Source organism: Castor canadensis, chromosome 12 (genome assembly GCF_047511655.1).
Source record: "Castor canadensis chromosome 12, mCasCan1.hap1v2, whole genome shotgun sequence".
Taxonomy (NCBI): Eukaryota; Metazoa; Chordata; class Mammalia; order Rodentia; family Castoridae; genus Castor; species Castor canadensis.
Window position 1 is genome coordinate 81,099,922 of NC_133397.1, and position 17,270 is coordinate 81,117,191.

General features: G+C 39.6%; 1 protein-coding gene across 2 annotated transcripts in view; it reads right to left on the reverse strand.

Annotated features, from left to right (window-relative positions):
* Positions 1-1,066: 1,066 nt before the first annotated feature.
* The window catches only part of Znf892 (zinc finger protein 892), a 29,600-nt gene continuing 13,396 nt past the window's right edge, over positions 1,067-17,270 (reverse strand). The window contains exons 5-6 of one of the 2 annotated variants that reach the window (XM_074050235.1): positions 12,625-13,848; positions 1,067-1,910 (exon numbers count right to left, since the gene is read on the reverse strand). In XM_074050235.1, coding sequence (XP_073906336.1) covers positions 1,873-1,910; positions 12,625-13,848 — 1,262 coding nt within the window. In that variant the 3' untranslated portion in view covers positions 1,067-1,872. Of the gene's footprint in view, positions 1,911-6,506; positions 13,849-17,270 lie in introns of those variants that run through there. The other variant, XM_074050234.1, reaches the window with a different exon arrangement.

A 17,270-nucleotide genomic window follows, 5' to 3' on the forward strand; every position in this document is an offset into this window, starting at 1 on the left:
CTCGGACAGTTGGCTAGGAAAGTCCCAGGTTCCCCTGCCCGGATTGCTGCCCTGGAATCCAGCTGGTAGGGTCATGGCCAGAGGTCTTCTCAGCAACACTGGGACATCACAGAGCCCTTGGTTATCTGTATCTTCACCTGAAAAGTTGGGATGTTAGTAGTCCCTACCTCCTCAAGCAGAAAGGATAGCAAGTGTGTTCAAAAATTAAAACCTTGCATGCATGTGGCACATACTCCACAAATGCTGGCAATTGTCAGGAAAGCCCAGTGCTCTCTGACACAACAGAAGGGGAAAGCCACTGTGCAGCGGTGCCTCTGTGCAGGAGGAACCATCGAGGGGTGATCTTTTCCAGACACCTCCACAGGGCACCGGCTACCCACACACTGCCCATTCCAGGACAAGGCTACATTTCAGCAGCACTGGGAACTTGAACAGGGCCTACAACAAAGTCTTTTGGATACTGCAATGGTGCTACAGATGCATCCTACATATGGTTTTTTTTTTTTGGAAACAAATAAAAATGGTTTCCAGATGAGCCTGGTGAATTAAATAGATAATCCAGGCAACACTGACTATTCGAAGGTGACGGTGATGACAAACTACCCTACTTAGCAACTCAGGGGCTGACTGGGGCCTGATTGGCTGACCAACACTGCCACCTGGTGATGATGGCCATAACTACAGGGAAGTTCTTAAAGAGAAACAAACCTCGAAACAGAGCAAAATCAAAACTGAGTCCCTGAACATCAGCCCTGGAGTCCCAAAAACTGTAGGCAGTTCCTGTTTACTGTTTGCCAAAAATTTCTCCTGTAGTTCAGCTAATTTTATATATTCAGATAACTCTAAGCTTTTGCTAGACTGTTAATAGTTCTTTTTTTTTTTTTTTTGAGACAGGATCTCACCATATTGCCTAAGCTGGCCTCAAATTCATAAACCTCATGCCTCAGCCTCACAAATGCTGGGATTACAGGCATGAGTCACCACACCCAGCTCTTTAATTTCTTTTTAAACTCAGAGACATAAGTCATATGCACATTCACATCTATTTATATTAATTTTAGGAAAATTCTATATTTGCATACATATATGTATAGTCTTAACTATATGTTTCTGACAAACAGATACACATATAATCCATACCTGGAAAAAGATAAGGAACATTCTCATCTCCCTAGAAAATGCCCTGCTCCCTTTCCCAAGGAATCCTTCCCTAAGAAAAAGGACTTTGCTGCTTTCTCTCACCATCAATTGGTCTTGCCAATTTAAAAGGCATCATATAAGCCGAGCACCAATGGCTACACCTGTAACCTAGCTACTTGGGAGGCAGAGATCAGGAATATCACAGTTCAAAGCCAACCTGGGAAAATAGTTCATGGGACCCTATCTAGAAAATAACCAACACAATAAAGGGCAGTGGAGTGGCTCAAGTGATAGAGAGCCTGCCTAGCAAGCTTGAGGCTCTGAATTCAAACCCTACTGTCACCAAAAAAAAAAAAAAAAAAGCATATAACATTGTACTGTGGTATTCTGACTTCTTTCACTCAACAAGCAGTTTCTAAAATTCATCTGTGTATCAGTATCTTATTCTTTTTATTGTGGAGTAGTTGTTTGTTGTGTGAACATACTATGATTTGTTTTTCTATTATACTGCTGATGGACATTTGGACCATTTCCAGTTTTAGCTACTATGAATAGCAGAACTAGGAACATGCTTGCAGAAGCCTTTTTGTGAACGTGTTTTCATTTCTCTGGCAAACATCCAAGAGTCAGACTGCTGGGTCAATGGATACCTTTAAAAGAAACTGTCAAACCATTTTCCAAAGTGGCAGTAACAATTTTACCATTCCACTAGCCGTGTATTAAAGCTTCCTTTTAGTCTGAAAACTGGGAGGAATCCAATTGTACAGGAGCTGCAAAAGAACGATAATAAGTGTTAACACAAACAATTATGTCAGTGTTAGGTGAAATAAATATTCTCAAAAGTTCACCACACTAAAAATGGAAATACTAAGGGAAACACAATAAATGTGTGCATGAAAAGGTAAAAGACTCCCCTAGGTCAAAACCTAAAATAAATAAATAGTCAGTTCTCACTAGAAGGAATCAAGGATCCTCAGAAGATGACTGATTCCAGATTCGGCTCAAGGAAAGTCAGCTGGGTACCTCAACAGTCTCAGAAAACAAGGAGGTGACCAAAGCAAAGGACATAGGAGCCAGCATAAAGGGCTCATGCTTTCCACATTTTGCTATAGGTGAATGATGGGAGACAATATTCCAAAACAGACACAATAGTCCCTCCCTTACCTGTAATTACACCTTCTGCAGTTTCAGTTACCCATAGTTAACCCCAGTCTGAAAGCATTAAACAGAAAATTCCAGAAATAATTTGTGCACTAATCTGAGCAGAGTGATAACATTTTGTGCCATGCTGCCTGCTTCATCTTGCCCTAGAATGTGAAGCATCCCTTTGTCCAGCGTTCACACACTGTATACACTACCTGCCTGTTAGTTACTTAGTAGCCATCTTGATAGTATCAGCTGTTGAGGAATTCTAGCACATAAAATAACATTTATTTTACATAACCATGGTTCTAAAGCACAAGATTTGTGATGCCGAAGAGAAACTAAAAAAATCAAATAGCTAGGGTTTGGTGCCTAAGACTTCAAGCATCCACTAGGGGTGTTGGAACCTGTTCCTGTGGATAAAGGTATCTACCAAAGACTTGTATCAAAAATATATCTATAAAACATCCACAAATGAATTAAAAGTTGGTATTTTTTGGTGGTGCTGGAGGGGGCTGAACTCGGGCTCTTGTGTTTGGGAAATGATCCACCCCACTTGAGCCACACCACCAGCCCTTTTGCTTTAGTTATTTTTGGAATAGGGTCTCAAATTTGTGTCTGGGATGCCTGGATAGGTATCCTCCTATCTACGCTTCTTGTGTAGCTGGAATGAAAGGTGCTCACCACCATGCCCAGCTATTTGTTGAGCTGGCGATCAATAACTTGTTTCCTAGAATGGCCTTGAGTTGTGATCTTCCTGATCTCTGCCTCCTGAGTAGCTGAAATTATAGGCATGAGCCATTGCACCTAGGCCAAAATGGAATTTTTTCAATGAACAAATTGGCATAGCTATTGGAAAACTGTCTGACATTGCCTTTCTGTGCCCCAGAAATTCTACTCCTAGGTGTGTGTGTGTGTGTGTGTGTGTGTGTGTGTGTGTGTGTGTGTGTGTGTGTGTGTGTATATCTCCAAGAGAAGCACATATGCCTACTAGGAATTGTTAGGGCAAAAATAAGGACTCCCATGTTAGGACCATACCTCCTCCCTCTTAAGGGAAGCTTATTGGAAACACTCTACTACTTACTGGAAAGCTCATACCTGGTCCCAAAGAATGATAGAAATCCATTGTAACTGGGGGGGGGGTCACAAGTCGGTTGAGCAACTGGCTGACCTAATCACCACCTATTTCCCTTACTACCCCTAGTCATAAGCCCATCACAAAAATTTTCTTGGCCTTACTGGTTTCCTGCACTTTCCTGTTATACCCCTATAACTACCCCCGGCCTGTAAGTGACATTGGGCTCTAGCTCTCTTGCTGGAGACCCCCTCCACAGGTTTCTTCTCCCCAATAAAGCTGTGCTGACTTATAGAGCTATCTCCTGCTTTATCCTTCCATGCCTTTTTATTCAGACTGACAGGCATGTTTACAGCAGTTACACTAATAGCCAAACACTGGAAACCCCTCAATTGTCCATCAACAGTAGAATGCATGAACAAACTGTAGTATGTTCATACAGTGGGATTCTATACCAACAGAGAAAAAGAATAACTTACACATGCAAAATGGCTGAATAACACGAATGGTGGAGTGAGAAAGCCAAATGCAAAAGAGTACATATTTTATGATTGTATTTAAATGATGTTCAAGAGCTGATCAAAGAGGATAGAAACAAAAACAGTGGTTACCTAGGGGGTGGAGAGTGAGGAGGAGGGGTGGGATGGGGTGGAGTGACTTAGAAGGGGCACAGAAATGGTGCCCCATTATTTCAGAATAATGGAAATGGTCCATGTCTTGACCTAAAGCTGGTTGGTGGCTCCATGGGCTCTACATATGTAAAAATGGATCAATTAAAATATGTTTAAAAAGGAATCCATGAACCCACAGTGATGCTGAAAACAATGGGTAGAGATGGGAAGCTCTTCTTTTCACAAGGATGCCAGCTACCAAATGTGGAAGGGAATACACAAGACACACCAAATTGTACATTTTAAGTGGACAAATGTTATGCTGTGGAATCTGTTACAAAATATTCTTATATACAAACATACAAAGTAGAACTTGACATGATATATTGTCAAATAGAAAGTGAAAGTAGAAACATATAAATTAGAAAAGAAGTAAATTTTGAGGACTTATATTATCTCATTTTGTCTTAATATAAAGCTACAGTAATCAAGGCAACAGTATGGATCAATGGAACAGAACGAGAAGTCAGATAGACCCACACAAACATAATCAACTGACTGTTGCCAAAGGTGCAAAGGTAATTCAACAGAGAAAGGATATTTGTTTATATAAATGATGCTGGAACAATTGGATAAGCATATCCCAAAATTAACAGCTTGTACAAAATTTCACTAAAAATGTACTACAGATGTAAATGTAAAACATTATCATTAAACTAGTAAACACTTCCTAAACTTTAACTAGGAATAGAGTTCTTAGATATGACACCAAAAGTATGGTCCATTAAAGGAAAAATTTATCAACTGGACTTCATTAAAGATATAAAGCTTTGCTCTACAGAAGGCACAGAAATAAAAGGAAATAAAAGGACAAGTCACAGACTGAAACTAAACTAGGAAAACAAACTAGAATTCCTTAAAAATGGCAAAAGACTTTAGCAGATACGTCTGTTAAGAAAATAGGTAAATGGACAATAAACATATGTAGAGATGCTCAACAGTGGTTAAGAAAATGCAAATCAGAGCCACAATGAGATACCACTATACATATACTGTAATGGATAAAATAAAAATGCCAACAACCATGTGCTTGCAAGACAGGAAACAACTTCATCTCTCATACACTGCTGGTAGAAATACAAAATTACACAATCACTCTGGAAAACAGCTTGATCTTATCTTACAAACACAATAACTCACTTACCATGGATTTTCCCATAGTAAATCACTCATTCCCATGTATTTATCCCAGAGAAATGAAAAAATTATGTTCACACATTTATATGCAAATGTTTTCAGTAATTTTATTCAGAATCACCAAAAATTAGAAACAACTCAAGTGTACTTCAGTAGATGAATGTATTAAAATATTGTGATACATAAAATGGAAAACTACTCAACAATAAAAAGGAATAAATACTACAGAGCTTATATGGGAGTGGGAGGAGGAGCCAGTCTAAAAAGAAGCAGCAGCCTAGGGAACTTTTTGATGTGATGGAATTGTTCTGTACTCTGATTGTCATGATACTAACACAAGTCAACACAGGTCTTCAAACTCATAGAACTGCAGAAGGCCGGGTCCCAGTAGCTCAAGCCTATAATTCTAGCTACTTGGGAAACTGAAATCAGGAGCATCAGGGTTCTAGGTTAGCCCAGGCAAATCGATTGTGTGACTCCCAAAGTCCAAAATAACAAAAGCAAAATGGACCTGAGGTGTGGCTCAAGTGGTAGAGTGCCTGTTCTGCAAGTGCAAAGTCCTGAGTTCAGCCCCTAGTCCCACAAAAAACACTCAGTGAGTGAATTTTATTTTATGTAAAGTATACTTTGATAAAGTTGGTTTTAGAAAAGCAAAAAATGTTATTTTAAAAGACTAGTAAAATTGACAAACACCTGGAATACAGAATCAAGAGGAAAAAGAAGCTGGACACTATATATATATATGTTCATGCATATACTTTTAGCTACTCAGGAGGCAGAGATGAGGAGGATCACAGATCAAAGCAAGTCCTGGGGAAACAGTTCTCAAGACCCTATCTTGAAAATACCTAATACAAAAAAGGGCTGGCAGAGTGGGCCAAATGGTAGAGCACCTGACTAGCAAGTGTGAGGCACTGAGTAGTGACTGCAGTAACACCAAAAACAGAGAGAGAGAAGAGAGAAAACGTGTGGGGAGCCGACAGGTGCACTGAATAACCTTTGTGTTTGATTTTGGCACAGCCCCAAGCCACAGAAGGGAGCAATTATAGTTATGCCCAGTAAAACTGCATGCTTGATTGGCACAGCCTCAGCTGCAGAAGTGGGCAAGATGCAGTACAGCTGTTTTTTCCTTTAATGTTTATGTTTGGAGAGAGGCTGTCACAGGTTCCTCCTGTTCCCGAGGATCAAGGTGTCTCCGCCCCTCCTGTGAGAAATGCCTCTCTGCCTTGTGTTGCTATTGTATATAATAAACAAAGTAGAGTTTCTGGCGGGATGGGGATGGGGATGGGGGTGGGGGTGGGGTGTTTCCATCAGAGCACACAAGCCTACCTGGCCCCAGCTTTATGCATGTTTTGCTTTCTGTCTGTCTTTTCTTGGCATCTCTCATTGCCCCCCAGTTAAGGTTTTTAGGAAAAGCTCATGCAGGATGTGAGAAAAAAGAAACAGTATCAGGAAATAAAAAAGGGTCACAAGTACAGATAAATCAGGTACTAAAAGGAAAATAAAATACATTGAACAACTTAATGACAAAAAGATAATAAAAAAACTAATAAAACTTCCAAGAAAAAATGCACAATCTTACTAGCACCTAAAACCAACAAAACACACTCTACAAACACAATAATCCCAGTTTAACAGGTAAATGCACCTAAACATTCAGGGAATACAAACTCTTCCAGAGATGGGGAAAATCACTACATTTGATGACTTCCAAAAATGTATGGTTTCTTTAACATTAAAAAAATGTACCAGTATTGCAAATAATATTAAGAAGGGTTAATCTATGTAAGAAGAATTAGTGTAAAATCAAAATCAAATATAAATATGGTTTTCAATCAGAAAAAAAAAAAAAAGTACCAGTGTAGAGCCAGGTGTGGTGGCACACATGCTTATAATCCTAGCACTCAGGAGACAGAATCAGGAAAATCTCAAGTTCAAGGCCAACTTGGGCTACATAGCAAGACCCTGTCTCAAAAACAAAATGAAGCAAAACAAAGCAAACAAAACAAATATATATTAATGTAATTAACCGAATTAATAGATTACAGAAAACCATAGGGATATTACAAAGGACACATGTTTTACTATTGCTCAAAAAACTTATTTAGAAAGATTTTTACATTATACTCAGTCATTTTTATTGAGCTATACCACCATAAAGCACACATGATGGACAGGTCACATTTAAATGACTATGTCAATGATACCTAACAATGATGTATACTTGACAGCTTACGAATCACTTTCACATTCATTTTCAACTTACTCTAACCAATCTCAAGTTGGTATTACATTTTGAAAGAATATATATATATATATATATATGAGAAAACAGATTTTAAAGGAGGAAGTGACTTTTCCCAAATCTCAACTATTTTCACATTTATACAACGATATTCTATGTTGTACATTAGATTTAAATGAACATATAGTTACATATAAATAACACGTAATTGGAAAAAAAAATCCCAAATTGTCAATTCAGTTTTCCAGTGGTTCTCACATGCTCTTAGAACAAAGATACAAATAAAAAAAATTAACACAGTTTATATTCTTAGACAGATCTCTCTTTTCTTCTGAGGTCTGTAATTCACAATTAAACATTGGCGTTTCCCCAACTTAAAAGAGTTAGTTTCCTCAAAGCTAGATGAAGCAGTCTGTAGTTTCTGTCTACCAAACGGGCAGACTATCTTTGGGAAACTAGTGAGCATTCCTCTCAGTACTCATTCCTAACAGGCTAAAAATGATCTCTGTATGCTAGAAACCTTTGGCTTATAATCGACACAGTCTGATTGCCATTTCAGTGTTGAATGAAAAGATGTCAAAGGAAACATGGAGTAATGCTTGCCCCTAATGGTCTAAGTACAGCTAAACGTCCTCTATTTTATATATAAGACAAACACAGAGTGTTCCAAAAGGTGGTGAGAGGATGGACTGGCTGGGGCCTAGGAACCTGAGGTACATTACAGCAATTAGTTTCTTGGCATTTCTTTTTGCCTTTTGTATGCCAGACCACATTCCAGAGATTATAACTTAGAATGCCGGATTTTTGAAAGACCCAAGAAAAATTTACCCTTTCTAGCAAAAGGATCAGGAAGGGAGCAGTCCAGCAAGACAGAAAACTTTTAAACAATAGCATCCTATTCCAGCAAAAGAACTCAGGAAAAATATGAAGCCATATCCCTACCAACAAAGACTAGTGGGGAGCCTGCACTATCTACCCTCACCAGACTATAACAGGCTCCTCAACTTCCCACCCTGCTACCACCATGGGTGGGATCAGAGGAAGACCAAGGTGACAGATTTTCAAACCCCTCTCTGGTCTGATCTTTACCCTGGCAGAACAGTAGAGACTCCATGTAGGAACTAGGCCCAGAGAAGTCTCTCTTCAGCTGTACTAATGTCAGTAGAGGCCTAGTAGAGAGTTAGGACTTATACTAATGCCCCATAGTAATGAGGTCACTCCACAACAACCTACAGTGCCAGTGGGAACCATGGTCCTCCCAGCCAGGGTGGCAACAACAGAGGCCTAGTAGGGAGCCATAAATCCCACTTCCACCCAGCAGTATTGAGGATCCCTAGCCTGGTATCAAATAGAGGCCCATGATGTAACTGTACTTTCTCCACCAGAGTGGTGTCAGAGGAGACCTGCCAAAATGGAAGATTTAAAGAGGATACGGAGTCTAATAATACTTGAAATGTCCCAATCAACACAGAATCACTCATCATACCAAGAAACAAGAAAATCTCAACTTGAATGGAAAAATAATTCACAGTTGCCAACACATTGAGATGATGCAGATGTTAGAATTGCCCAATAAGAATTTTAGAGCACAAATTTAAATATGTATAATATATATAAAACATATATATGTATATATATAATATGAACACTGAGAAAAGAAAAAAGAATAATCAAATGGAACTAAATAATACAATTAACTGAAATAAAACTCAATGACAGGTTCAATAGCACAATGGCAAGGGACAGAGGGAAGAACTCTTTGTGAACCTAAAGACAGAATAATAGAAAACATCCAAGTGAACAACAGGTAAAATTACTATGGACTGAATTGTGTCCCCCCAGATTCATTATGTTGACACTCTAACTTCTATATGACTGTATTTGGAGATAGGCTTTTAGGAGGTAATTAAGGTTAAAAGAGGGCATAAACATGCAGTCCAAACTCAATAGAACAGGTGGCCTTACAAGAAGAGAGCTGGCTCTCATCCTACCCACATAGAGGTCAGGGCATATGAGGGCACAATAAGAGGGCAATGTCATCTTCAAGTAAGGAAGACAACTTTCACCAGGAACTAAACCCTGCTGAACCCTGACTTTGGACTTTTAGTCTCCAGAACTGCAAGAAATAAATTTTTGTTGCTTGAGCCACCAAGTCTATTGTACTTTGTGATGGTAACCTGAACAGACTAAGATTTTGGAACCAAAAAGTGGGATGTTGCTGTAACAAATGCCTGAGGTATAGAAATAACTTTGGAACTGGGTAGAAGTTACAAGAGTTTTGAGGTACATACTGGACACATGGAATTTAAAGGCCATTCTGGTGAGGTCTTACGTGGCTATGAGGAACGTGTTACTGGGGCTAGAGGACAGATAATCCTTGGTATAAGGTGGCAAATAACTTTTATGCTAGTATTTTGCAGAAGGTGGAACTTGGGAGTAATGAAATTAGGTATTTAGCAGAGATTTGCAAACAAAGTACTGAAGGTGCAGTTGGGGTTCTTACTGCGTTGAGAGAAGACAAATGAACTAAACAATGGAACGTTAAGCAAGAAGGAACCAGAACTTGGATTTGGGGAATTCTATTTATATGGTGGGGGTAGGGAAGGAGGGAAATTGTTAGGAAATACTAAGGCTGTGGCTGATTAACCATTTGATAAAGAGATCATGGGTGTGCCCCATGGGTTTAACCAGTCTTTTTAACCTTGGCTTCAGCAGGCCAGATGGTCTTCAAACTGAAGACAAGAGGTGAGACTGCCTTGCAGAGCCTTAGGAGTGGGGCCATCTTGGCAGAGCTGAGAGGCAGAGGCAGGATTTTGATTGTAGCAGGTTCAGAAGGCTGTGCATCAAGCAAAAAAGGATTGTTCTCAAGTCTTAAGATCTAATGGAATCTGCCTTGCTAGGTTTTGCCCCATACTAATAGGTAATCCCTACCCCAACCTACAGTGGTAGTGGGAGCCATGTGGGGAGTAGTAGAGATATTCATGGCCCTTGCAGCCAAGGTGGCAACAGCAGAGGTCTAGCGGGGAGCTATAAATCCCACCCCAGCCCAACAGTATTGAGGGTCCCTATCCTGGTGTCAATAGAGGCTCATAATGAAACTGAACTAACACAATTTAAAGCAATGAGGCAGCATCCTCTAACCCTTTCTCCACCAGAGTAGTGTCAGAGAAAACTTGCCTTTAAATAGGATACTGAGTCTCATAATGCTTGAAATGTCAGATCAATATAGAATTACTCATTGCTTAGGAAACACCACCCATTCCCTCTATCCTATTTCTCCCCTTTTGGTATGGAATGTCTGTTCTATATCTGTCTCACAATGGTATATTAGAGGTACATAACTTGTTTCATTTCATAGGTTCATGACTCTGAAGGAATTTTTCCTCAGGTGAATCATACCTCATATCTCATCCATATCTGATTTCAGTAATATTTAGGTGAAAGTGAGCTTTAGACTTTACAGTTGATGCTAGAATTAGTTAAAAGACTTTTGGAACCATTGAGATGGAACAAATTAAATGTCTTTTCAAGCATGAACATGAGTTTGGTGGGAAGGTACAGGGGTAGAACCGTATGGACTGGGCATGTTGTATGTTGCATGTTAAAGGCCTACCCCTTAATGTGACTTTACTTGGAGATAGGGCTTTCAGGAGCAATTAAGAAGTGAGGTCTTAAGTGTAGGGTTCTAATCCAATAGGACTGGTAGCTTTATAAGAAGCCTGTATTTGCACTAAGGAAAACCCATGTGAAGATCACATGGATGAACCAGGGAGAGAAGCCTAACTAAAAACTGAGAAAGATGACATCCCGATCCTAGGCTCTCCATATTTCTTGAGTCACACAGTCATTGAAATTTTGTTACAGAAGATGGAGCAGACTAAGATAAAAATAGACTGGGAAAAAAAATGAACAGAGTTTCAGAAACTTGTGGGACTACAAGAAAGATCTAACAATTCTGTCATTAAATCCAGAAGGAGAAAAATGTATTACAAAGAAATAATGGCTGAAAACTTCCTAAATTTGGCAAAAAATATAAACACAAATAGATTGAAGAAGCTCAAGAAAACCCAAACAGAAATCCAAAGAAATCCACACCAAGACCCCTCACAGTGAAACCTGAAAATCACACTCACTCAACAATGGTTCCAATAACCTTCAAACTTTCAATTTCAAAAAATATATATACAAAGATGTCATCTGCCTCTACCCAAGAGTAAAATGGAGAAAGGCAAGTATTTCAAAGTCTTTTCAAGTTTTTCATAATCTAATATGCAATGTCAGTGCGAGCCTACAATTAAATTTTAATGTATAAAAAAATTCAAAGTACAAACTACCTACCACTGAGGTAAATCTTTATAAATAACATTCTCAGGAAACTCAGATAGCTTAAAAAATGGATTGAACACATCAAAGGTCTCCTCTGTATCCTAACTTTCTAAGGATTTGACCCTTGGGCTTGACATGATTCTTAGTAAGCCACATCTCAATAAGCAAAGCCTGTAGGACAAAAAGTGCAGAAGCAAACTCTAGGCCAACATTCTTCAGCTTCAGGGTAGTTGCCCTCACAGGAACTCTGCAACTGACCAACTAAGAAGTCTAATAGTTTTCCTACTTATGAATACTCAGTAGAGTAGTTATCTTAACTAACACTTCTTCAATTCATTATCCCCAACTCTTTTTCTCTATTCTTTCCATCTATCATCTTTGTGGCCTTGTATTTAAGGCTGAAGAACAACTTCTGTTCCTCCCTCACTCCTGACTCTGGACAAATTCATTGTGGATTCTCAATCTCTTATTTTTTCCCCTGCAATTTCCCTGAAAGAACCACTAAGCTCTTTAGAACTCTGTCTCTTAGCATTATGAGACTATCTACTCCAGCCAAGATGTTTTCTTTCTACAGTAGCACACATGCCCTACTTCTTTCTCAAGGATTTGGTAGCTTATGTACACATTATGGTGTTAGAAATAAATTTCCTTTTCCTCAGGGAAATTCAGTGTCCTCCATTAGGACATTTTAAAAAAATGCAAAACCACCTTTTCACAGTCTCTGAGAGCTATATTCCACATCAATAATGACATCTCAATAATTTTTTATAAGTCTTAAATTTTTTATAGCCCTCATAGCATGTATGGTAAATGCTCAACAAATACGTTCTGAATGCATATTTATCCAGTGTGGATTCTCTTTTGTTGGCCAAAGGCTGAATACTCACTACAGGCTTGTCCATATTCCTTGATTTTCCCTCCAGCATGAGTTTTCTGATGCTGAGAAAGAGATGAACTCTGGCTGAAGGCTTTTCCACATTCCTTACACTTGTAGGGTTTTTCTCCAGTGTGAGTCTTCTGATGCTTTGTAAGGGATGAGCTCTGGCTGAAAGCTTTCCCACAGTCCTTACATTTATAAGGTTTCTCTCCAGTGTGTGTTCTCTGATGACGAATAAGGGCTGAGCGGTCACTGAAGGCTTTGGCACAATCACTGCACTTATAGGGTTTCTCTCCAGTATGAGTTCTCTGGTGCTGAGTCAGGGCTGAACAGTAGCCAAAGGCTTTCCCACACTCATTACACTCATAAGGCCTCTCCCCAGTATGAGTTCTCTGGTGCTGAATAAGGCCTGAACGGTCGCTAAAGGCTTTGCCACACTCGTTACACTTGTAAGGTTTCTCTCCAGTGTGAATGACCTGATGTTGAGTGAGGAATGTACTTTGGCTGAAAGCCTTCCCACATTCATTACACTCATAAGGTTTCTCTCCAGTGTGAATTCGCTGATGTTGAGTGAGGTACGAACTTTGATTAAAGGCCTTCCCACATTCGTTGCATTCATAAGGCTTCTCTCCAGTATGAATTATGTGATGCCGAATAAGGGCTGAGCGGTGGCTGAAGGCCTTCCCACATTCATGACACTTGTAGGGTTTCTCTCCAGTATGAATTCTCTGATGCAGAGTAAGGTGTATGCTCTGGCTAAAGGCTTTACCACAATCATTACACTTGTAGGGTTTTTCTCCTGTATGAATTCTCTGATGCAAGACAAAAGCTGAGTAGTAACTAAAGGCTTTCTCACACTCATTACACTTCCAAGGTTTCTTTCCTGCACAAATTCTCTCATGCCTAATTATATCTGAATTTTGTTTTAAGTTTTTTTTCAATGAATCACGATTATGAAGTCTCTTTCTTTGTTGTTGAACAAGTAATGACCGCTGACTTAAATTTCTTCTGAATTCATCACATTGGTAATTTCTCTCCCCAGAAAGTTTCTTCTGAGGGACAATCTCTTGTATCAAACGTTTCTCATGGTTTTTCTGTTGGCTTTCTAAACAGTCTTCACATTCACTGGAACCTTCCACTGGAAACCTTTCTATTAACACACCAGAGGTTGATTCCTCCTTGGAAAAGTCCTTTTCTGGAGTTAGCTCCTTGCTTTCTGGTATTGTCTCCCAGCCTGAGAGAAGCAAAAATACACAGTTATCATTTCTTATACTGAGAGAAAAATAACTGCAGTGGTAGAGAAATAATAAAATAAACAAAAACATGCTTACAGGAAACACATGAACTTCAAAGCTCTCAAAAATAGCCTTGAGAGGACATGAGAAAACTAAGTAACTGGGCAAAGAAGTACAGTTGTGTGAAGGGAGAAAGTGAGCCTCTATGTTACTAAGTGGGGGATGAAAAAGAATAACAGAACAAGATGAAGCAGAGGTGATTTGGGGAAATGGCAGACAAAAACGGGGTGTGGAGGTAGGACTGAGATCAGAAAAAGATGGTCTCTGAGGATTAGTCACTGTACCATCTCACAGAGCCCCTCCCATGTGCTGCAAGAAAGGTCAAGTTTAGCTGATCTCCTGGCCACTGATTTTTTCCTACTCCATTATGTCTCACTCACTAGTAACAGACTAATTTTTCAAAGCCATACCTCATCTACAAGTCTCTGTTGCTACTGTCTCAAGATGAGACACAAGTTCTACATCTACATATTCAAATTATCATAAAGCTTAGTAGTTAGGAAGCAAATAATCATTTTGCTTAACATTACCCCACATCCAGCAAAATGGAAAGAATCTAGTAGAATAAAACTTTAAAAGAAGAAGAGAACTGGTGGAGTGGCTCAAGTGGTAGAGTGCTTGCCTAGCAAGCATGAAGCCTGAGTTCAAAACCTCAGTGCTGAGATTCCAAGATGGCAGCTAGAGGGAGGAAGCATAAAGCGTGCTTCCTAAAGTAAAATCTTGGAGAGACGCTGGAGATAAACCTTACAGGAAAAACCACCGAGAAGAGGCAAAACTTTGACTTCTCACCACCTCCAGCCTGCGCATAGCCATCTTCACTTCACGTTAAACGGAGAAACAAGGAGGGCTCCCATGCCGTCACCAGACTGCACACCCAGACGGCTTGGAAAGACGCAGACTACAAGCTAAGCGGCATGCGGTACTCCCACAGACAATCCTGGGCCAGATCAGCATAGCCCCATGGACAGACCAACCCCCACCCAGGAAAAAAAGGAAAAAAAATGGAATAATAAGCAGTAACAACAAAAAAGACATGTAGCAAAGACGGTGGGGTGCCCTGAGCGCTGAAGAGGGGTGGAGGGGAAATCCCTCCCAATAAGCTGGCTGGAGAAGGCAGGAGCAGTGGCACACGCCCAACAACCAGGAGCAGGAAAGCTTGTAAAAGTGGTGGTGGGAGGAAAACTCCACAGGAGAGGGGGGGAAGACCCACTTCCCATGTGAACTGTAAATAAACACGCAGGCCTGAGAAAGCTGGTGCAGTGTCACCTCCCCAAGTATGCTTGGAAAGGGGAAAGCTTGAAGCAGTGGCAGACGCGCCCAGGAGAACTCTTAAGTAAACAAAACCTGAAGGGCTAGGTGAGAGTTAAGCTCACTCCTGAGATCTGCATAAATAAAGCCTCCAGCCACAACAGGCTGACAGGAGTGGGCAGGTGAGCCGCAGCCTCAGATAGCCATTCACAGAACAGTCTCCAGACTCTTTTTTTTCTTTCTTCCTTTGATGAGACAACAACCAAACTACACCTGCATGCTGAAAACCTTACTGAAACTGTATTGCATTTGAACTTGGGACACGTTGTGGTGTTTTTTTGTTTGGTTTGGTTTGGTTTGGTTTTTTTCCCCTTTGATAAGACAATGACAGAACTACTTCTGAGACACCATCTCCAGGACTGGAGGCTGAGGGACTAACACCAAAATTATTAAGACTGAAACTTTATTGCATTTGAACTTGGAGATTTTTTTTTCATTTATTTTTTTTTTTTCAATCCTCTCTCTGTCTCTCTAATGCCTGTTCAGCTTACTGTCGATTAGTACACCATCTCTCCCTGTTTATATCTTTGAAACATTTTTTTATTTGTTTTTTTGTTTTGTTTTTTCCTACTTGTTTGTTTTTCCCCTTTTCTTTAACTTCTTTGCTTTCCATCTCCTCTTACCCTTCCATTCTAAATATCACCATTGTTATTACAAGCTAGAAAATACTTAATTGCACACAGTACAGGGACAATAACAACACCAAGGGCAATGATGGGAAGACAGAAAAAACAGGGAAAACGGATTCACCACAGAAAAAATTACTACAGGAACCAGAGGGAAATGAAGAAAACAGATACTCAGATCCAGACTCCAACAAAATGAAGATAAACTATGCCAAAGAACTCAATGAAGCCCATGAGAACAATCTAAAAGAAGAAATTCTACAGGTACTCAATGAGAATTTTATAGAGATGATACTGGATATGGTCAACCAAAATATACAGGAGACACTCAAGAAATTCCAAGACAACAAAAATAGAGAATTTGGAAAAGCACAGGAAGAAATAAAAGAAACCATAGAAGCACTGTATAAACACGAACTGAAACAAAGAACACGATTAATAAAGAGATAAATGAACTCAGGACAAAAATAGACAACATTAAAGAGGAAATGACTCAGGATAAGGAAAACCTCAGAAAAAAGAACAAAACAGAACCACAAATCAAAACAGAAGGCCAATCCAGCAGAATAGAACAAACAGAAGACAGAATCTAAGAACTTGAAGATGAAATGGTAATTAAAGGAAAAACTGAAGAACTATTAATTAAACAACTCAAGACTCGTGAAAAGAAAATGCAAGAACTCACCGACTCCATCAAAAGACCCAACCTGAGAATCATGGGCATTGAAGAAGGAGAAGATGTGCAAGCAAAGAGAATGCGTAATATATTCAACAAAATAATAACAGAAAAATTCCCAAATCCAGAGAAATCTATTCCTATACAGGTGCAAGAGGCCTCCAGAACACCAAACAGACCAGACCAAAATAGATCTACCCCATGGCATATCATCATTAAAACAACAAATACAGAGACCCGAGAAAGAATACTGAAGGCTGTAAGAGAGAACAAATAAATAACATACAAAGGTAAACCCATCAAAATCACAGCAGACTTCTCAACAGAAACATTAAAAGCAAGAAGTGCTTGGGGTGAGATCTTCCGGGCACTGAACGAAAATAATTTCAACCCCAGGATACTCTACCCAGCAAAACTATCATTCAAAATAGATGGAGCAATAAAAGTCTTCCATGATAAGCAGAAACTAAAACAATATGTGACCACAAAGCCACCACTACAAAAGATTCTTCAAGGGATTCTCCACACAGAAAGTGAAACCCAACTTAATCATGAAAGGACAGGCAGCACCAAACCACAGGAAAAGAAAAAGCAAGAAAGTAGAGAGTAACCTCAACTTAGGTACACACAATCAAACCTTCAAACAACTAAGACAACTAAATGACAGGAATCACCACATACCTATTAGTACTAACGCTTAATGTTAACGGACTTAATTCACCCATCAAAAGGCACCATTAGACGAAATGGA